This window comes from Formica exsecta, unplaced genomic scaffold, assembly GCF_003651465.1.
Source record: "Formica exsecta isolate Colony F162 unplaced genomic scaffold, ASM365146v1 scaffold72, whole genome shotgun sequence".
NCBI lineage: Eukaryota > Metazoa > Arthropoda > Insecta > Hymenoptera > Formicidae > Formica > Formica exsecta.
In genome coordinates this window covers 4,651,540-4,673,916 of record NW_021853485.1, presented here as the reverse complement: position 1 = coordinate 4,673,916, position 22,377 = coordinate 4,651,540, and the positions used below count along the sequence as shown (strand labels likewise).

General features: G+C 32.1%; 1 protein-coding gene and 1 long non-coding RNA gene across 3 annotated transcripts; one reads left to right on the top strand and one right to left on the bottom strand.

Moving 5' to 3' along the window:
* LOC115243422 lies at window positions 1–1,853 on the top strand. The gene is made up of 2 exons (XR_003885226.1): window positions 1–98; window positions 193–1,853. It is a non-coding gene; the product is annotated as an uncharacterized LOC115243422 (long non-coding RNA).
* Window positions 1,854–2,977: 1,124 nt separating this feature from the next.
* On the bottom strand, window positions 2,978–22,146 carry LOC115243420 (glycerophosphocholine phosphodiesterase GPCPD1-like). Of its 2 annotated transcripts, XM_029820406.1 has the most exons (15): window positions 21,865–22,146; window positions 13,635–13,846; window positions 12,259–12,373; window positions 11,914–12,128; window positions 11,505–11,674; window positions 11,228–11,406; window positions 10,893–11,030; window positions 10,707–10,817; window positions 8,880–9,033; window positions 8,346–8,499; window positions 7,941–8,166; window positions 5,747–5,902; window positions 5,238–5,665; window positions 4,959–5,100; window positions 2,978–4,539 (listed from the first exon to the last, which is right to left on the bottom strand). In XM_029820406.1, the coding sequence occupies exons 3-15, from the start codon at window positions 12,295–12,297 to the stop codon at window positions 4,273–4,275; spliced, it is 2,379 nt and encodes a 792-aa protein (XP_029676266.1). In that variant the 5' UTR covers window positions 12,298–12,373; window positions 13,635–13,846; window positions 21,865–22,146; the 3' UTR covers window positions 2,978–4,272. The 2 variants fall into 2 exon arrangements, with proteins under 2 accessions (XP_029676266.1, XP_029676267.1); XM_029820407.1 differs by lacking the exon at window positions 13,635–13,846.
* Window positions 22,147–22,377: the final 231 nt, after the last annotated feature.

Sequence of the window (22,377 nt, the reverse complement as noted above, 5' to 3'; positions counted from 1 at the left end):
GGGAAAGAGCACGGAACGGCGAGCGTGAATCAAAACATCGCGGAAGGAGAGTCGCGGGCTTTGCCTTGCCGGAGTTTGCTCGACAAAAGCTGCTGACGGTAACCTTAAATTTTTTGTCACGATCGCGAAACCCGCGCGTCGAGCACGAAATGTCAGACGGGCGTGACGTAAATGTCATACAAAAACTTCCAGCCTGCACGGTGCCTCGCCTCGTCGTTGACACCTCGATTGCCTCGGTTTTTATGATTGTGCTTATTCAGAGAGGGGGACGAGGAGGAGGGGGAACCAGTAAGGACGTTAACGATACTCCGATATCTACGCCGATTCCGCGCTATCGGAGCTCGGAGCTTCCCGGTTGAATTCCACGATGGCGTACTTTCGATATTTTGACGTCAGAACCCCAAGTATTTTTGAAAAAATATATATTATAGATATGTGAAAGATTTTAGCAAGATATTCCACTTCTCACCAAATAATTGCAAAAGTTACATCTTTCAATCTTGAATTGCTGACAAAATATAAAAATTATTTATAAAAAAAACGCACGTTGATAAACACATATGTATTATATTAATACATTAAAATTTAACCAGTTATCGAGAATTCATCAAAACATTTTAATTCGCAATTGCGTGTTAGTGCGTATATGTGCTTGATGACACCAAAATTATTTCATTTTGAGTTCAGATAATATAAAGATATAATATTTCTTACGATTATACTTATTCGTACATTCAACATGGAGATAATTCGTAAAAAATTTCGTCTTTATTTTAATACTATATTTAAAAATAAGAACATAAAAAGGGAGGGAGAAAAGGCAATGATCAGGAACTTTTTAGAACAACTAAAATATTAATTTGCGAGGCATAATGATGTGATACAAATGGTTTATTATTTCGATAAGAATAAATAATTTCACTTCTTCTCTCGATCCTTGCATATGTTTACCGTAAACAACAAGATAGAAATGATAAAATATATATATAGATAAAGGTGTTCTTAGAAATCTTAACTATGGTCGAAGTTTACTGATTAAACTGTTAAACAATTCGGAGACCGAAATATTTTAGTCGCGATAAGTCAGTTTTGCAATACTTTTAAAGTTCGCTTATTGATAAGTTTTTAACATTGAATATATATATAGTAAAAAAAACAAAATAGTTTTCGATTACGTATTTTTTAAAGTCAATTATAAGTGTCGGCTTTGAGTACATTACAATTTTGATCGAAATTTTCTATTCGAGAGATTCTCATTTTACAATAATTATTTAATTTCTCTTTTCCATCCCATCTCAGGCAAAACTTGTATTTAAAAAAAAAAAATCAATAAAATAGGAATAATGTCTTATACAAAGATTTAATTATACGTATAAAACTGAATTTACTGTAGTTGCAAGATATATGTTGCATGCAACATAAAAACATGATGTTTAAATCATGAGCTTCTCTCAAATAAGCGAAGCCTTTGTTGTTTACGTTTATTGTAATGTTAATGATATCATACTATTATTAAATGTGCAGTCGTTATCGTATTTTTTGCCATTTTTTTTCTATAAAAAAATAATTATATACCCGACTTCTATCGATTTCTTCAACATGCGTATGGTTAACCTTTTGATTTATATATATGGTCGAAGATTTTTCACGCCGACTTATTGCGATACCATTCGCATTGGATGCATAGATTTAAAAAGATAGATTGGAAAAAAAAAGATATTAAGATAAGATAAAAATAAGACAAGTAAACACAAAAGTAAACGTCCCCGCATATAGCGCAGCAGGATAATCTCTCGTAATAATATACACAGATTGTATATTTGCTATTATCCGTCAACAAATGTACTGTACATTATCTCGACGATTGATACAATCGCTTTATAGCCGGTATATAACTTTTTACTGCCTTACAATGTCCATACAGCATAGAACATTGCGGCAATGTCACTACAATATTTCACGCTGTATGGGTGCACACGCATTATTCCAAAAACGGACAGAACTTTCCGGTAGACCTGATATATGTACCTCTCTCATTGAACTTTCCTCAACCAATAGATCAACTCTTTGCGCTGCGATGTGTCGACCCAGTCCCGATATTACACAATAGTATTGTATTATTATTATTATTACAGTGTAATATTAACACATTAGCTATTGTATATTATTAAATTATTATAACAGTATAGACGTACTATGACACACACGTTATATTCGTGGTATAATACATTATTATAATATTTTTATAACAATTAGAGTATATTTTCTCTCTCTTTATTTTTAATTATTATATTTTAATAATTATTTTAAAAATCTATATTTTCTTTACTTTTAACGAAATTAGTTGGCGAAATGTTCTATAATATACGTTTATACGTGTTTCCTCGATATCTAGATTCCTTAATTTATTTTGTTTCAATGTGTCAGAGAGAGTTCAAGGGATAATCTAATTTGAATTTCACTGTCCAAAGATTCAAAAGTAATCTAATTTTATCAACTTCTATTTTCTTTCCATTTATCCCTAGCGAAATATTTCGCTTGTTTCGATAAAGAATGCGAATTATTGTGATATCAAAAATTGAAGCGGACGGTGCAACGAGCTTGGCTCGTTCGTATCATCAGCGGATGGGCAAAGCTATCGGTTGAAGGATTAGCGTTATCTTCCTTCTTTTTTTTAGGAACATTGTGTACTCGAGAAACTGTTTCTAGAAAGCGAATGCTTTATGCTTTATGCACTTAACGCTTTCAATCGCACTTAGTGCGTTAAAGACGCGAGAGGCTGTTCCCGATGTTTTCAAGTTTACCCGATACGACAAATCGCTCGAACAAACAGTCGACCTGAACGAGCGTCCGTCAAGTTGTGTGACACGATCACTAAAAGACCACAAATTATTCGCAGCAATATTATAAAGCTAATCAGAATGAGCACTCGTCAATGCTAAAAATGTGAGAAAACAAAATTTAAAAAATATGCGTGTTTTTTTTGAAAGATTTTTATTTATTTTCTTCGATCATGCTCACATTGATCGAATAAAGCGCCTTGTCCCACATTGTTGAACGATACAAATAAATGAATATGAAGTAATACCCCTATTCTATCTAACTACGAAAAATAGTTTACTGTACGATCTTAAAACGTGAGATGCCGCTGTCAAAAAGGCAATTCGAAAAAGTGAGGCGCGATCATTCGCTCTCGCCTTTGTATATTTTTTTTTTCGTTCGACAGCTTGTAAAAAATGTATCAATTAATGATATCGCGCTCTCGTAAAGTACAAGGGACTTGCTTTTTTTGTCTGTTTTTTCTTTTTTTTCTCGATTCGTATTATAATATTTGAATAGCGATAAAGCGGAAGAGAGAAGGAGAGAATGTTCTTGTTTCTTCCTCAATTCTAAATAAAGACATATACCTGAAGACATTTGTACTAAAAACATAACTCTCGCGCCAGCTCCTTGTCACGAGCGTAGATACGCGGGAGTTAGAATCGTTTTCTACAGCCTGCGTCGGATTCATTAGCATTTAAAAGATCCTTGTTAGAAAGTATTAGGATGCATACAGGATACTAGGAAACACACTACGCCGAAACGTGCATTCGATTTTTATTATTAGAGAAAATGTAACCTGATAATTAATTGATAAACTATATTAATGAAACTATATATATTTTTAGATTCTTATAGTTTTAAGTATTCGGATCTTCGAATTGCTAGATTCTTAAATTTCTAAATCTTTGCATGATGCATCCTTGTAAAAGCTTATATTTCAGTTTTTGAATCCAATAAAAAATTGAATTTTAAAATTTGTACAGGTCTAGAAGGTCTTATATGTCTAAAGTTTATTTGTTGTTGTTAAGATTTCGAAATTGTTGGAAATCCTTTGTATTTAGATTGAGAATTCTAGACTTTCCGATACATAAATCAAATAACATATTTATGATCTCCAAATTATTCTCGTTAAAGAAATATCGATCTCAAATTTTTAAACAAATTTTTCCGGTTATAAAATTTTTCCGACACATGCTGTACAATACGCGAGAAAAATGGACCGATTAAAGGAATATCATCGTAAGAGAGAAATCGGATGATTTTTCTTCGCGTATCGCATATTATACTTTAAAGTAACAATCTCGGTAATACTTCGGCTTATCAGCTACAAATATAGCGCAAGTTAGAAAACAAGTTTTTCCTGTCGTCGCATCGCATAGACTCCTCTCCATTGAGAGTAATACGTCTCTATCAAAACCATGAGAAGAAGGGCTTCTTGAAGGAAAAGCATCAAAGGCAATCCTTCGCGGTCTCATCCTCTCCGTAAATTTCAGGTAGAGCAGTCGGTCCGCACATTAGATCAGAGACATTTTTCGTATTTGTCGCCGAGTTGCCAAAAGTATTTGCACAGGTACTGAAATCCTTGGTTATCTCGTTGATCTCCCTGTTTTCTTCGCAGTTAGCTTCTAAGGTCGGTGCGGAATATATATTATCGCCGTTAATTACATTGTTCTTCGCGAGCGATGTGGTCGTCGACGGTCGGTCCAAGTAATATTCCTAAAGTATTATTAAAATTATTTCTGAATCTAACTTTAATAATATTATCAATATTATTTTTCTAAATTTATATTTTTATGCTTCTCATAAAATTGTGAATTTTATTGTGCTCTCAGATTCAGTTATACTATATAGGTATGTGTGTATATACATATATATTGTAACCGTAAAAAGAAATATATCTTTTTCAAAGGATATAATTTTTTAGAAATAATTTATTTAGTCTTAAATTTGACAAATTTTTATGCAAAATGGAATATTTTTCCAAAAAAAGGATCTGCTTAAATCTTTAAAATCTTTGTAAAGTAACTAATAAGAGGATCTGTGTTCCGAGTGCTATATAATTTAAGTACATCTTTGTATGTGTGTATATATTACATATTATATCAAATAATATCTATTACATGAAAAATAATTACCTTCTCTGTGTTGAGAGGAGTAGAGATTTGTGTCTGTGGCGTTTGACTGCAATGTGCCAAGGCTATCAGCTCTTTTTGGCTTTCTCTAGCATCCACCAAGAATATACTTTCCTTCACTTCTTTTGGGTTATATTCGTCCATTCTAAAAATAGTTATTAAATGGATATTTCGAAAAGTTTCTCAAATAAAATAATTCTCTTCGTCTCATATTTTCTGATTTTATCAAATTATCGGCTCTCTTTTGAACTACTATTCGCTGGTGCTTGTCGAGTTACTTACTTATCGTATATGACTGCGTGTAAACCGAGTTTCTTCAGATGCTGGATAGTGGCCTTATCGTTGTTATCATCGCCCCAACAAAATATGATTAATCCCGCGTCCTTAACCAACTTGACTTGAGATGGATCTCGAAGAATATCTTCCGTGTGGACATTAATTCCTAGAATGTCCGCGGCTAACGCATGTCTCATGGCCATCGGTATCGTCTGGCATCTCGGATCGTGGTAAGTGGGATACTTCAATGTAACGCCTTGCGTTAGAAATACTACTGGATATTTATTTTGTTTGAGACGGATCATCGCGCAAATATCCGGATTGAACGAGGAAAACACGACTTTTCGATTGCCTCCGTATTCCAATACCACCTTCAGAATGATATCTAGATATATGTTGAGATCAAAGGGATGATTAAGCTCGAACGTGCCGTCCTATATAACGACAAAAAAAAGATCTTAATTTATATCTCACTATCAGAAAGAAATACCGCATATCATCAGAAATATTCTCACCTTCAATTGCATGTTCCATTTAATTTCGATGTTGCATCCAACGTGCAGCTCCAATTCCTGGAGTGCGGTTTGCAGCGTAGGGAAGGGTTGATGATCTTCTAAATCGTCATCGAAGAATCTCGGATTCTTTTCACGGCCTTCGGCAACATGATAAACCTGTAGACAAAAAATCCCGCTAATAAAATAAACGCATGTACGCATGATGATGCGCATATTGAATTGCAAGAGAATCAATAAAAATCAGATCACTTTCGATGTAATAAACGTTCAAAGCAAGACAAAACAAACGAGATTATGCAAATATATGATAAGGCTGCGTTCGAAAACATCACCCATGTGCACACGAGTGTCGTTCTATCTTTGTTCAACTTTTAGTAAATAACAAAGATAGAACGACGCTTGTGTGCACACAGGTGATGTTTTCGAACACAGCCTATATCTTATAATGTTTGTTATAGATATTATTAGTCGCACATGTTATGATACAAAACTGTACAAGATGTCGGAAACATTGTGGGACCGAACTGCAGAACAATAATTGTGAAAAAGAATAATATTAATATATCTTTTGATTTCAGAGCGTACAATTTTCGAAGACATATTTTAAAAAAGTTTTGGTCTATTAAACTTAATGACTTATCAAAGCTCTTACTCAGTCCTGAAATTTCCCACATTTTTAATGAAATCTTGAAATCATAAGCAATTGCATGAAGTCGTAGAAGAAAAGGGTGTGAAACTGGTAATAGACGATTTTATTAATGACAAGATGTCAGAAACATTAGAAGAGCAAGTCTGTGAATGTTATTTTAGTCGTATTTTGCCTTTGCATTATTTCAATAGCTATAAGCTATTTAACTGAATGTTTTTATCAAATATATCTCAAATATATTCTTTCGTGGGAGCCAATCTCGGCAAATATAAAATTAGTCGCTGTGCTCAATTTTAATTTTTCTTATTTAGAGTCACATGAATCTTTCTCTCAAATAGATATTTATTAAAAATTCTTCTAGGTATAAATCTATCATAGCAAGTTTGATTATTGTATGTTGCTTTTAGAAAAAGAGAGAAACTTATTGATACGAATATTCAGCTCTTCCATTCAGCTCTTTTATTCAGATCTTCTATGAAATGTGGAATATTGTACTATGATCGCATAACGAAAAAGAAAATTGTTTTTTTTTCGCAGTAGCGATAAATAATCAATGTATTAATGAATTCGGTCGTTTTTGGTAGCATTTATAAAGAAAGCATGCAAATCGGATGAGCATATTGGTTGTTATAATATATTTTTAGTGACGAGTTAGCCGGGGCAAGCGGTGTGAAATCTCACCAGTTTGTTAACCCTTTGCTCAGCTTTATCAACAAAATAGAGCACCTTACCCAACGAGTCCGCCGGGTAACAATAATCCTGTTAAATATTAAAAAATCCAGAAAAAAAAGTATATCATTTTCGAAATGTATGTTTGAATGAATGAGTTTATAAACGTTTGCGTACGACATACTCTTATGTAGCGATTTATTTCTTCTTTATTTAAGCAAAGCTTCATTCAAAAATTAAGGGCTTCAAGAAGCAAAACATTCATACATGAAGCATTCCCATAAAGATATATTCCACGTCCGTATAATATTATATGATACCGATTATACTAAATGCATCCCTTAATTAAACCAGCGGAAGATCGGTAAATAAATGAAAAATTATAACTTTTTAGACTCTCAAGAATTCAAAGATTCACATAATGATCATATATTCAATAATCAAAGAATGTAATAAATATGTTTCTTATCTAGTACGCAATTTTTAAAAATAGATTTGTTGAATTTGTATTTTATTTATAATACATGAGAGGTAAGAGATTTTTCAGCATGTTCTCTTCTTCTGCTGTTTTCATTAATCACAATATTAATTTTTAAACGTATATTTAGCAAATAAATATTTTCTGTAAATGTAAAATTCTCACATTATCGAAAATAAATCTATAAATCGTAATTATCAATCGCTATAGATAGTACTTGCCGAAAATTATATACATATATATATATATATTATGAACCTGAAAGTTACACAAAATATTAAAAAAAAGATAGAAAAAGAATATATATTAAACATATATACATATTCTTCAAAAATATGCAAAAAATGAAAATGCATAATATCAGAGACATAAGAAAAGTTATCGTGGCTAGTCGATACCTTGAGTAGATGCAGCTGCTCCAAAGTAAGATCCTTAACGGGTATTTCCAGCATATCCATAGCCTCTGATTGCTTTTTACGTTTCATTGAGATGGATACGTAAAAGTCGTGGTAGATCACAGGTATAAGATCCTTCGATAATTGCACATCAAATTCGACCATGTCCGCACCGTGATGCGATGCGGTCTTCAGAGACGCGATTGTATTCTCGCGTACGTTAGCGCAGCTATAAAGAAATGTCGAATTAGATACACAATGTATACTAAAAAAAAAATTTCTTGCAAGATTATATGTCAATCGTGAGAACACGAATTCTAGTTTTATCTGTAACATATGACGAATAAGTAGTTTTTTAGACACGTATATATATATATAGATATATATATACAATATATATCAACTCACTTCTTCATTTCAAACTTGAAAGATGTACCAAGTCCTCTATGTCCTACATCCAAGCCCGACCATCGTTGTTCCCAGTGTTTCGCATACGAAATGCTTGTGTCCCATGGGTAGTCCGGAATTGGTTTTATGACGACATACTCCACTGTCAATTGCCCTACAATATAAAAGAAAATAATATGTATGAGTATGAGATTACCATTATCCACATAAAAATGTGAATCAGTCGATTCCTTAGCGAAAATGTTGACGCATCAATAACTTCTGAATTGTACAAGTATCGAAAAAGAAGGACTTTTATAAGCTATACTTTGTGGAATTTAATAGAATTTTAATTGGAGATTAAATAATAAAATATATGATGACTTTCCTAGATATTTTTGCTAAGAAAAAAATCGATATATGTATATATCCAAGAATTTGCTCTTTTAAATCATACAAATGTGATATTAAATGTTATTCAATTTCAAAGCGATAATTAAATAAAGAAATAAAAAATCTTTTTACATATATTTTTCACAGTATTCGCATACTTACCAATAGGTCTGTGTTTTGTACTAGTAATTGGTACAGTGAGAAGTCCGACACTGGATTGTAAAGTACTAGGCAGGATATAGCTGAAACCAATATGATTTGGTGGTTCTCCTGGGAAACACCTTGAGCTGTACACATAGTAGTCCACTAAGTATGCCTGGAAAAAAAGTCTACTCAATGCTTCATCGAAAAGACCCTAGAACACTTTGAACAACATCAAATGTTTCTTTCAATTTTAGCTCATCCATATTTTTCCTACTTGCTTTAATATTAATATCATATGTCTTGTGATCAAGGACAATAGAGGCAAATAAAAACAATAATGTTTTAATTATATTTATTATTCGAATTAAGAATTTTGTTTTATTCTTTGCCACAACAAACGATTTACATTTGTTCTGAAACGTTCGCAACGAGACGTTAGCTTGCGAATATTCCTTAATCAAATGATATTAGATAAACTAAATTGTCTAAAGCTTCCGTTACATATTTCATGATAATTGAAAATTTTAATTGAAAGCTTATAGAATCGTTGGTAGGCATAAGAGCAACAAATTCCTGGTAATGAATCGGATCAATAAATTGCCAAATGTTGTACACCGCCATTGGTGACGCGTGCAATGCGTGTTACCCCGCACCTGCCGAGATTATTCATATGTTAAATTTCGAGAGTGAAATGAAGATAGAAATAACAGATTAGAAAGAGCGAGTCAGCAACGTTTGCAATTCGGATTCAGAAGATATTCTGACAGCATAGATTCTGGCATTGGCCGCGCAGCGGTGGCACGTACGGTATGTAGAAGAAGACGGTCAGAGCTAGAAAATATTAGTAGTAATACTAAAAGGATATAGGAGTGATGGGAATCTCACCATTTTCGACGCACACAGATGGATATGAGATGTGATAGCGTTGATATCGCAACATTTTTTAGGAGTTTACGGAACGGCTGCGCGACTCGCGTAAATCGACAATTAAACAAATTAATTGTCTGAAGTTGGAACAAACGAGTGCAATTCCATTTGTCGTACAATGTGCATACATAAAGTCTCGATTTCAAGCGAGAGAAAAAGCGGGACGATTTACGAGAGACCAGCCAGAAGGATGGGTCTGATAGGATAAACGACAATCAAAACCATCATATCTCTGTGTGATGTCATGTGACACAGATGTAAAGTGGTAGACGATGCTTTTTAGCATCAATACACCAGATTGTATGTTAGCATCATCATTTGCACCAGAGGTCTTGCTTTTGTACAAGTCGAACAGGACGTCTTCGTGTTCCCCGTGACTGGACATCGCGCGCGAGCACATCGCTGCTGGCATTTCCGAGGAGGGAGATAGCTGCTGGACAAGTTTAATTATCGTTTACCAAATAATTCGAACAAGAAGAGGAGACGTGGCCGTCCTATTCGTGGTCTACTGAAAACTCACATAGCATGGTCAATGCGTATTCTTAGTGTACTGTTTTGTGAGTCCGTCATTAACTAGTACTTTATTGCTCTGTCATGCCAACGACTTTTTTGCTTTCTCTTTTTGAGCATGAGTTTCTCATGAAAAATGGAATGCAAGTAAACAAATTTTACATAAAGGGTTAGGGGTTATTGAGGGAACATTGGTGTATTTTTGATTTCATTTTTGATTTTGAAATTGTAGTTGTTCCTTGGAGAGACGAATGTAATATTTTTGAACGCAAAAACTACAAACTGATCGTTTAATGTTTGTCGAAATCGCAAGCAATGCAAACAATAAATCCTAGCTAATGATTTTCACATAACTGTGTATATAGTATATGATGCCCTAATGAAAAGACTATCTACGTGGAAACTTACAATTGTTTCGGGATACCGAACAGCAACGTTGAAAATTAAAAATTCATCTTCATTGTAAGGACGGCCGAATTGCTCCTGCGATTTGAATTTAGCCTCTTCGTCGTTCATCACCTAGAAACGTATGTATCATTTAATTTTTATGCATTTATTAATAATATAGAAAGATATTTGAGATTTTATACATACAGCGATTTCCGTAATACTCGTAAAGGCAGGTTGATCAACAACATCTTGTGTATCCATAGAAAGACTATCGTCTACACAGTCGCCCCCAAACTGTTGCAATTCTAAGGAATTGTGTCTAACTAGATTTACAGGTGTCATCTGTAACAGAAACATAAAATATCGTTTGATTTAAAAAAAAATACTGAGAAAAAGCTTAATTCACAATATCTGTTCTTCTAATATATTTATATGTTGAAAATAAATAATTTATTATTTTCCTTTAAAATTATAAAATGTGAAAAAAAGAGGAATAGCAAAGTGAATAGAAATACAAAATGGCTAAAATTATAACATACCTTAATATGAACTTTTCTATTTTGAAGCCGATTCTTCCAGAGTTTAATAGGATTGTTGAATAGTTTAAATTGTATCACAGTTTCATCTGTTAACCAGCCTCGTTCAATTTTGTAGTAATTATTGTGATAGCCAAATTTATCAGGCTCTGGTAATGTGTCATTATCAAAATTGCTTGGTACTATAAGGTAAAAATTGTTTGATTATATACATAATTAATATGATTCAAGTTAACATATTTTTGTTACATATAAATTATAAAAAAAAATATATACATACTATTTTTTCTAATTAATCTTGGTGTCATATGAGTTTCCCATCTGCGGATAATCAGAGTTTTAGCTGAGTTTTTAGTGCCATTTGATTGACAGATGACAGCTACAAAATATCGGAATTCGATATTAGTGTCGACGGGAAGAGCAACCTTTTGCGAGAATATTCGGCCATCCCTGAAAATTTTATTTCATACAAATATTAAAAATATTTATTGCACAATTGTAACATTTATTTCTTGTTTCCAAATTATAGAACAAAATTGTTTGTTTTTTAAGCATTGATTACAATGTCCAATATAAGCTTTTGCAAAGAGAATAAAAAAGAAAGATTAAAATTCGACAAGAAAGAAGATTTAATTTTCGCAATTAGAAGAAATAATGTCTCCTCACACACACAGCATATATATACTTACTCTTCTTCGCCAACAAATACGCTGTCAGTTGCATTGCTTTCACACCCATCATCTTTATAGAAATCCCCACTGCTATTATTGTCAAACAATGCAGGGGACTCTGTGCGACTGCTATGCTCCTGTGACATTAGGATAGCCTGGTTGTGATTCCAGGCACCCAATTCAGGCAGATTTCCAACCACATAAACAACTTCATTTTTTTCCAGGTTGGGCACCTTTACATTTAAAGCAATTTATAATTACTAAACGCAAGTCAAACGTGTTTCTGGTTTTCTTTCTCTTTTTTTTTTCTTTACTAATGTTCAAAGATATAATAAAGCAGAAATTATAGCGTTTTTAAATTACCTGGACTCTAAAAATCCAGTCTCTCTTAGATCCCTTCATATCGGAGCTTTGTGTGGCCGCCACTTCGGTGATGCTAGATTCAAGTGGCGCCTGATATCCTCCTCGTTTTTTCACTCTAAAAACCGTTATCACTACATGATATTCTGTTATATTCTGTTGAATGCAATAATATTTTTCTCAATCATTAACTTAAGTAATGCCAATATAATTTTTTATAGTGATAAAAAGTAAAATTGTTATTTTATAATCTCTCATTTTTATAGAAAATTCTATCCTCTTATTAATTACTAAAACTAATCGCATTCTGTATATTAAAGCAAATGTCTTGTAAACAAGTCTATCGGTTTAAAAAATAATATATACTCAGAAATGTCTTTCTAAGAATTATCCTCATAAAAATCCTCTCTCTCTTACAGTATAAATTTCCATATCAAATATATCAGCATGCACATAATTGAATACGTAAACATTTTATGATGAGTCATTTAGAATTTAGATTACTACTACAATATATCTCATATCTCTCTTCTTCTTGTGCAGACTCTACCGATATACGCTTTATAAATTAATCAGCCAAGACAACGCTACGTATAATATAAACCTATGTGTAGCTAAGTGTATTTAAAGAGAGAACAAAGGTGTTATTTTTATAAAATGATTCAAGACCACAAATAGCACGTCAATATATATTTCTAAAATATTATTCGTGACTTTTAGAATATGTTTCGCAGAAGCTTCGAATTTGCTCTGCTTTTCCTACACATAATGGGGGAGGAAATATGTCATTGACATATCCTCGCACGCACTGACGTGGCTGTGTCATCTAAAGAATCGTTTTCGCAACACGATATGTATGTACATACCGTTCTACACGAGCCACGATCGACGTAATAAATCGTTATATGCATAGCGCAGATTGATTCTGATGTTTCGACAGTTTCAGCACGCGATGGTATGCGACTATATGCAAATACACACGAGAGACAAATAATTCGATCGCGCGATAACGAGCGGAAACGTGACAAGTTAATAGAGAGCGAACAAAAGAAAACGTCAAGATTTTCTTTTTCAAACAAGCATATTCTTTCGAGACCTTGAGAATTTTCACTCTCCGAGAGAGCGATCGCGAGTAGCAACGTTCATTAAACAAGGTTCTTTAATTTTGCGATAAACTTCAAGCCTTCAAGCTTCGTAAACTGGACTCACGACTCTCGACGAGATGAGAGATCTCGCACTTTCACTCGTGGAAAGTGTTCTTCGATGCTTATCTCTTTCGCGGAGCCCCGGAATTTAATAAGACTCCCTTCTCCCTTTCCCTTTTGCTTTTCTCCTCACTGAACATTCTCTACCTCTAATTCGCGAACGAAGCTACTTACGACGTGGTGTCTCGACTCGGACGACTCCGTTCCAAGAGGCTCTCGGAGTCTGCCGTTTTCACCCAATCCTCGCCGTCCGGCGACTCGCGTTATTTAACGAACGATTGCGATGGTCCTTTCGGATTCTTCGCGGGACTCGACATAATCGTGACTGTAATGCTCGCGTCTTGGCGTAATGAATACGACAGAGCGCATGCTGGCGCGTGCACGAACTGAAACAATACGAGAGCAGTGTTGTTGTTCGGGCCGGGTTTTCTCGCGCATGCGTGGTAGATGGCAGCCGAAGCAGCGGTGTATATAAGAGGAGTAGTGTTTGGGCGCGAAAGTCTTGGCGGGCCCGGCAAGAAGGACAGGCTAGGTTAAGGTGAGTAGATAAGTATATTTATAAATAATGCATGCGCAAAGAAAAGGAGCAATTAAACGACCGAAAGTTAGAGACTTTCAAAATGCATGGCTGCATGAGGATAATTTTAAGATAATGTTTTTATATTTGATAAATTTTATTTATGTTCATTTTTATAAATAAATATTTTTATTTTTTGTATTTTTGTATGAATACTGGTGAGGTTTTTGGCAGTTTTCCTTACCCGTGCAACAAATGTTGGTATTCTATGAGATTCTGCCAAAAATAAAATATTTTATTTTCGTTTGCATAAAAATGTGTTTTTAATTAATTATTTTATTACCCTCTTTCCTTTTTCAGCTTAGAATTTTATATATATATATATATATATATTTATTTATTTAAATATTTAATATTTTTCTCATACATTTTTAACAATTATTAGATATTTTTGCACGGGTGATTAATGGTACTCTTTTTTATTCAACTAAGCACTGTACTGGTACCGCGTTTGCCACGCATGCGCGAAAAATCCCGGCCCGAACAACAACACTGTACGAGAGAATACGCTACGATGGCGACGCGCAACGCGCGACGCGAGATGCGACAGGCAACAATGCGACAATTCGGTCGTTTGTCCATAGATAAGCTACTGTATATAGAGGAGCGTGCATCGGAATACTTTTCTATCCGCGCCAAAATTGATTACATCGATGCACCGCTAGAGTGCGTTTTTGCAAATAGGTATACTTGTGAAAGATCAAAGACACCGACGAAATATCATTAAAGACCGGTGGCACCGACGAAATATCATTAAAGACCGGTGGTCTTATGGGATTTAGTGTGACTGGAAAAAAAACTCGCTACGCGTTATTTTAGTTCATCCAGTTATTGTTTTATTATCAAAAACAAAGCTTCCTCTATGAGGAAGCAAAATGTATAGATCTTTTATATAACTGCCTCAAGAACAACAAAATAAACATTTTATTGTAAATTTACTGTTTTATTATCGACAATGCAAAGATTTACTTACCTACAGTACCGCGTGGCGAGTTTTTTTACCAGTAATTTGCTAAATCCTATAAGACCATCGGTCTCTAATGATATCTCGTCGGTGTTTTCGATAATAAAATAATAACTGGATGAAGTAAAATAACCGTAATTATCTTCGATTCTATCAAACGGCCGGTAATGTCAACATTCTTCAATTACCTCCGGGCCCACCGGGCCCACTTGATGGTCACAAAATTTTACCCAGGGCTGACGGTCTTTAATAGTATCTCGTCGGTGTCAAAGATAAAATTGAAAAATAAAAATAACAGCTCGCACAATATTAAACCGATTAAAATATGATTATATTTTTTAATCGATAATTATATCGATACTACGCTTATTTATGCTTGACGTGACAAATACTCTGAATCATACGTGATTGATCAATCATCAGGCCAAAATTAAGAGACGAAGATTTCTTTGTTCTTTGATATTATAAATCATAATTTTTTTAACGATTGATTAAATATTGTGTAAGCTGTTATTTTTATCTCATCTTTGACCTCTTTTATAAGTGTCAAGTACTTCACATTGAAAACTGTTCAGACTAGATCTGAATCGTGATGTAGTGCGACATCTAAGTATGACGCGCTCAACGACTGTATGAAACAGTTTAGATTCAAAGTGGATGCAGATGTGTGAAGAAGACGGTAAATAAAATCACGAGCATCAACGTATATAAATGAGAAATATAAGATCAGATACAAAACAGGTAAAAAATGTACGATTATATACGTTTAATAAAAGTGTTTTTTCAAACAACAGAGGAATATCTAAAAAATATCGAAGGATATATTTATTTGAACAATTCGATAGCCTTATTTAGACTCTAGACGCCGCGCGTTGTTTGGCGATTTCGAGATTTCTGCATCGAAAGAATAAACGCGCAAAACCAATCTCGAAATTATACTCGATTCTAATTCGCGTAGCAAGCTAATGTATATAGTCGACAGGAAAGCATTCGTTACTAAAAATTGCACGCATTAAGTGGCAGGGAAGAGAGAGCTATATGATAAGAGCCGCTGCATAATTCAAAAAGGAAATACATCAATGTATGCGGTCGATCAGCGATATCGAACGTGTAATACTATACGAGTTATTTTACATATATCTTTTTTCAGTACGAGTTGCAGATTGCACAGTTCTAATTACGATTGTAATACTATTTCAATCCATATTTATACGAGTATTTTAAATGTAGCGTTTAATATAAATATCCGATTTTCAGATCCGACGTGGACTACGAAATTACATATAATTTTCTTCAGGCTTCCTCCCTTGTTGACGCAACTGCCCGCCATGTTGCCGATAAATGTAAGTGAAAAATAAATTTACTTGGGAAGTAAAAATGGGAAACGACCGCGAGATGATATATGATATATGAATACTTCTTTACTGAAACTCTGTTAAAGTATTTGGTGTGCTCAAATAAATAAGCATTGAAATAATGAATTTAACTCGCTCTCTCTCTACACATATGTCTCTCTTTCCTCGAAAAAAGAGAAAAAAAACATTTTTAGCGATACGTGAATAATAGCATACGCAATAAGCGATCGCTGTAGTCGATGTATTTGCTATGTAAATAAAAATTGGAATGTGATAATGCGTTGAATGCATGAGAAATGCTTAACCAAAGTTCATTTATCGTGCGTAAGCGTGACGTCACGAGCAGTTCGTAAAAGGTTCTAAATCGTAAGTGCCGGATGAGAAATAAAATCGGAGCGAGATATAGGTATAGAAATAATACACGTGTGCGTGTTACGAGAGAGGGATTTTAATCAAAAGTGACATGAAGGAGAGATATGATGTTAGAAATGATACGGCGAATTTTTCGCGAAACAATTTTCCGGAAAGATTAGAAATTCTTCAGGAAATTTCCCTGCCATGTAACAATCAACTGAGAGAGTTAAAACTTTTTGTAAGAATTCTTTATAGAAATACTAACATTAAAATGCACTTGTAAATGATATTATAAATCGAAATAATACGCAAAGATATTTTTATTTATCTTAAAGCATATATCATATGACATCCCAATTTATTTTGATTTGAATATTATAAATATCCTGATTTTATTTTTATAAAATTTCTGGGATATGAATATATATGTATACAAATATGTTATGAAAACAAGTTTAAAGATCAAAGATGTCGGAGAATATCTACATATTTTCTATCAATATCCAAGGAAATTTCTTGGATATCTTTAAACTCTGTGAATATTAATTAATATCTGAAATATTTATTATATCAGATATGGAGATTAATATTTGATGAAGCATGATTTTCGCGCGTTTTCTATATTAACTGCGTTTCAGCAAATCGATCTTTTTGCAAGTCACCATTATTTTCATCACGTTCTTACAGAATGTTCACATAACGTCATCATTATCAATTTATCGCGATTGATTACGTTGGCCATTTAGAGTAGTGGGACGATTTATTACAATTCACGGATTATCATGACATTTAATAACACTTACTATCGTGCTTACGTGTATTGGTTTTATGTCAAGACTTATCGGATTAATTGGGAAGACGTCTGACAAAGCCGTATGTTTTTTGCAATTATTACTAACAAGTTATAAAAATGACACATCAGATATTTCGTAATTTCGAATACGACGATTTGATACAACAAATAAACACGTTTAATTATATTTTTTATATGTTAATACTGCTAATGACAGTGCTAGTGTAATTATCGCATATATATGATGAGCTAATTAAAAACATTGAGTACATATATATATATTTGATCTTATACGTATATTTATATATGTATATGCTAGATACCTCTCTTCTATGGTAAAAGAAAAATATTTTAAATATATTCTAAATATATTATCGATGTTTTTTTAAATTAAAACAAAAAGCTTGCCCAAATTAACTAACATATACATAAGACATACTAACATAACTAAAATTAATTAACATATATACATAAAGATGACTCGATAAAGAGAAGACTCGAATACAAATTTCGGTAAAATTAAAGCCGCGAGAATCTAATTAAGGAACGAGTTTCTATTTTTTCGAAGAAAACTCTTTTATTTTATATTGTTTGTAACGTAGAGAAACTATATACACTAAGATTTTTGATGTATTTTTATTTCATATCTATCCAACTGCATTATATTAATCAAAATGTCGACGAGAAAAACATTGATACGTATTCGCGTTTTATATTTTGTTTGCTGTTTATATAATTAGCAAGAAATGAAGTTTCTCGTGAAGTCATAAGTGCCAAAATTCTTCAGTTGTTTTGGCATTTTGATCAGATCTGTTATCGTAAGACATATTTTCGTTACATCATGTGTTTTCAAGAACTAAATATTTTTATTTATTCTCTCCGTGACTATGTGTGTTGTGCATAACCAATGTAAAACATTATATTATATTCATGCAAATACATATATTATATTATATTATATTTATGCAAATATATTATATTATAATATATATTTATGCAAACAGGATTTTAATACGGCTTATTATATCCGTTTGGTTTAATTCTTCCACATTTTTGTTAAGTAGCTTTGTTGCATCAAACTATTATTAAATGATTAAATTGTTATCCTGCCTTTCTCTTTACTAAATAATTTAAAACTTTAAAATCTTGGAAATTGAAAATTACAATGTAAATTGCAACAACGTAATATCCGCGCTTATAAGGGTTTTTTTTTCTCTTTTGTATTATTTAATTACATTCTTATTATATTACTATTATTTTGCGTTAATCGGAATATGAAAATTTTAATGTATAAAAATTCCAGGAGAAAGTCTCTCAACTATGATAAAACTCGAACAAATTGTTATATGTATCACAATCGCAGCTGACACGAAAAAATAATGTAAAAATCTTGTCCAAAAATCCGAAGATCCTTAACGATCTTTTGTTCATTGCTACAAGCTATTTTGTCCACTACCTGCTACGCAGGTTTGACATGCCTATGAGAATTTACAATAGCTTTTATTATTTAGCCAACCATAAAGCTATTTTTTCACGCTTTATAAATGCTTTTGACGTTATAGAAACTTTTGTTCCTTCTTTTCTTAGCAAAAATATTTTCGATAGAAAATGTATTCTAGAGACGAAATTTGAAGTTAATTCTTTTAGATTGACACAATTTCCTTCTATAAGTTGATCTTTTCAAGGCTTTCTTCACATTTATCATGCTGTGATGGCTGTGAGAAAATGTGAGGAAACAAATAATGTTACTTAAAAAGACCGAAAAGCTAAAATTAGGTAAAAAAATATTGACATAATCGAGAAAAAATGATATGCTTTTCTATTGTAAATATTAAATTTTTATAGAATGTATGTTCGATAATTTTGCTACCTTTCCGAGATTTTCAAAATGTGATTTATTTATCGATAAAAATGCGATTCGTTTTTTCATTTAAATTTAAATTTATATTTTTAAACGATACTATACGTGATTCTATTTCATAGTTATTTTATAGTATATAAAATAATTTTATATTATTTTATATCATATAAAATATTTTTTTTTATAAAAATTAAAATAGATTTGCAACGACACCGAGAAAACTATAATTTAATTGGATTGTAAAAAATATAATATTTGTGTTATCTTCTTTAATCTTAGTAAACAATTAAATCTTTATCTATAAACACACATATTTGCTTTATGTAAATTCAATTAATAATTTATTATATTAATTAAACTGATAATTTATCTTTATATTTTAGTTAAATTGATAATCTATATATATACATAGTAAAAAAATTTGTTTTTTTAGATAAATAATTATGCTTTTGACGTTATAGAAACTTTTGTTCCTTCTTTTCTTAGCAAAAATATTTTCGATAGAAAATGTATTCTAGAGACGAAATTTGAAGTTAATTCTTTTAGATTGACAATTTCCTTCTAGAAGTTGATCTTTTCAAGGCTTTCTTCACATTTATCATGCTGTGATGGCTGTGAGAAAATGTGAGGAAACAAATAATGTTACTTAAAAAGACCGAAAAGCTAAAATTAGGTAAAAAAATATTGACATAATCGAGAAAAAATGATATGCTTTTCTATTGTAAATATTAAATTTTTATAGAATGTATGTTCGATAATTTTGCTACCTTTCCGAGATTTTCAAAATGTGATTTATTTATCGATAAAAATGCGATTCGTTTTTTCATTTAAATTTAAATTTATATTTTTAAACGATACTATACGTGATTCTATTTCATAGTTATTTTATAGTATATAAAATAATTTTATATTATTTTATATCATATAAAATATTTTTTTTTATAAAAATTAAAATAGATTTGCAACGACACCGAGAAAACTATAATTTAATTGGATTGTAAAAAATATAATATTTGTGTTATCTTCTTTAATCTTAGTAAACAATTAAATCTTTATCTATAAACACACATATTTGCTTTATGTAAATTCAATTAATAATTTATTATATTAATTAAACTGATAATTTATCTTTATATTTTAGTTAAATTGATAATCTATATATATACATAGTAAAAAAATTTGTTTTTTTAGATAAATAATTATTTGCGTAAAGTACAGATGTGTGTGTGTGTGTGTGTGTGTGTGTGATTAGATAAATATATTTAATTGTTTAACTAAAATACAATTAAAGAAGAGAAAGTAAATATTTTTTGGTACCAAAATATATTCAGAAATAATGTAAAATAATGTCAAATCAGAATATGACTGCCATTTCAAATCTTGAATCTATTTTTGCACGATATATTTCGTAAAAATTTTAAAAAGGATCAGCGCAAATATTTAGTTATTTATTGTATCCATTATATCCAATTGTATCTCGTAATGGAGAGAAAATATGATTCGTGCCAAGATTTCAGAAACGTCATTCGCGTCGTTATCGTGGCTGTCATATGACGCGCAATCGGGAAAGTTGTTTATGACGAATCAGCTGCGGTCTATTTTCCCGTCATCCTCGCAAGAGTTCAAAGTCTATCGACCGAGAAGTTCGTCCGCTCTTTAAATGTCTTACTTATGATATGTCATACTGCTCGTCCGAAACACATTGACGTACTAACGCGATACACTACCTAACGGACGCAATAAACTCTTCTTTGTGCCAATATTTCGTGCAATTTTAAATGAATCCTTTTTTACAAAATTTCACACTTTTAAATATAAAAGAATTACGAGGATATTTATGCGCTTTTCTATTTAAAAATATGAAAAATTGCTTGAAACAGTGACTTCTACATTTTTATTTTAGAAAAATTTTTATTCTATTTCGGATATAGAATTGAAAAAATGGCGATACTCTTGGGATACTCTAAAAAAATTTATAAGTAGGCTTTTTCAATTGATCGAGACTTACGTATAAATAAAATGTTAATCAGAACCTTGACTTTATATGAGCGCTTTATATCGCATTAAAATGGCTTTAATACTACAAGTATCAGCATTTTAATCGATATTTTCTTTAATATCAATTTATCAAAATATTTATCAATATTTCGTTATAAAAAAATATTGTTGTAATAATAAATTAATGCAATTTGCCTTTATGCAATCACTTATATAAGAGTATTCATGTGCATTGCGATGTGTATAACAAGAAAAAATTAAATGCACAATATAATTAACATAATTTATATAAATATACAAAAATAATTTATAGAGATATAAAAAATATATAGAGATATACAAAAGTAATTTGTAGAGATATAAAAAAGTGTGTTAATAGAGAGTAAACTGCGATTTTTTCAAATACTAATAATTTCGACTCGCGTTTTTCTCAGACATCAATATTTTCTCTGGTCAAGCCATTTGTTCAATAACGAAACGATGTCATTTTTTCATTACTCACCTGCAAAAATAATTTTCCACACGTGCTAACTTCCAGTAGGTTGCATCGTGCACTGGTCCGCGACACTATCGATCATCGCCACCTTTTCGATTGCGTCAATGTTGACAAACGGGTTTTTATTTTCCAGGAACGGGTTTGTTTCAGTCAACCGGTTTAATTTCCGCTACTAGCAAAGTTGCAAGTCGCGAATGTAAAACAAAAAAAAAAAAAAGAGAAAATGAGAGAGAAAATAATCGATCGTACGTACGTTCCGACGCGCGCGAATGCTCGAGAGCTACTAGTTTCGCACTCGCATTTCGCATTAGGTAGATGCTTGGCGCTTCTTGGGTTTCCCTTCTCTTCGACTACCCGTTATATACACGAGCGATGATGTCGACAGTTGTATGCAGGAATAAGTCGCACTCTCTTATATATGCGGGGTTACAGGTATACATATATCTTACACAACCATAATGTCGCTACATTAAGTATCGATACTCGCGCTAATTTCGGCGATAAAGTTTTATTATTAAG

Excerpts from the sequence above, each read along its gene's own strand:
- LOC115243420 (XM_029820406.1), bottom strand. The coding sequence starts at position 12,297 with ATGAAGGGATCTAAGAGAGACTGGATTTTTAGAGTCCAG. Across the intron at positions 11,407-11,504 it reads AAGATTAATTAGAAAAAATA|TACCAAGCAATTTTGATAAT; the intron begins GTATGTATATAT and ends TTTACCTTATAG. Across the intron at positions 10,818-10,892 it reads CGAGTATTACGGAAATCGCT|GTGATGAACGACGAAGAGGC; the intron begins GTATGTATAAAA and ends ATACGTTTCTAG.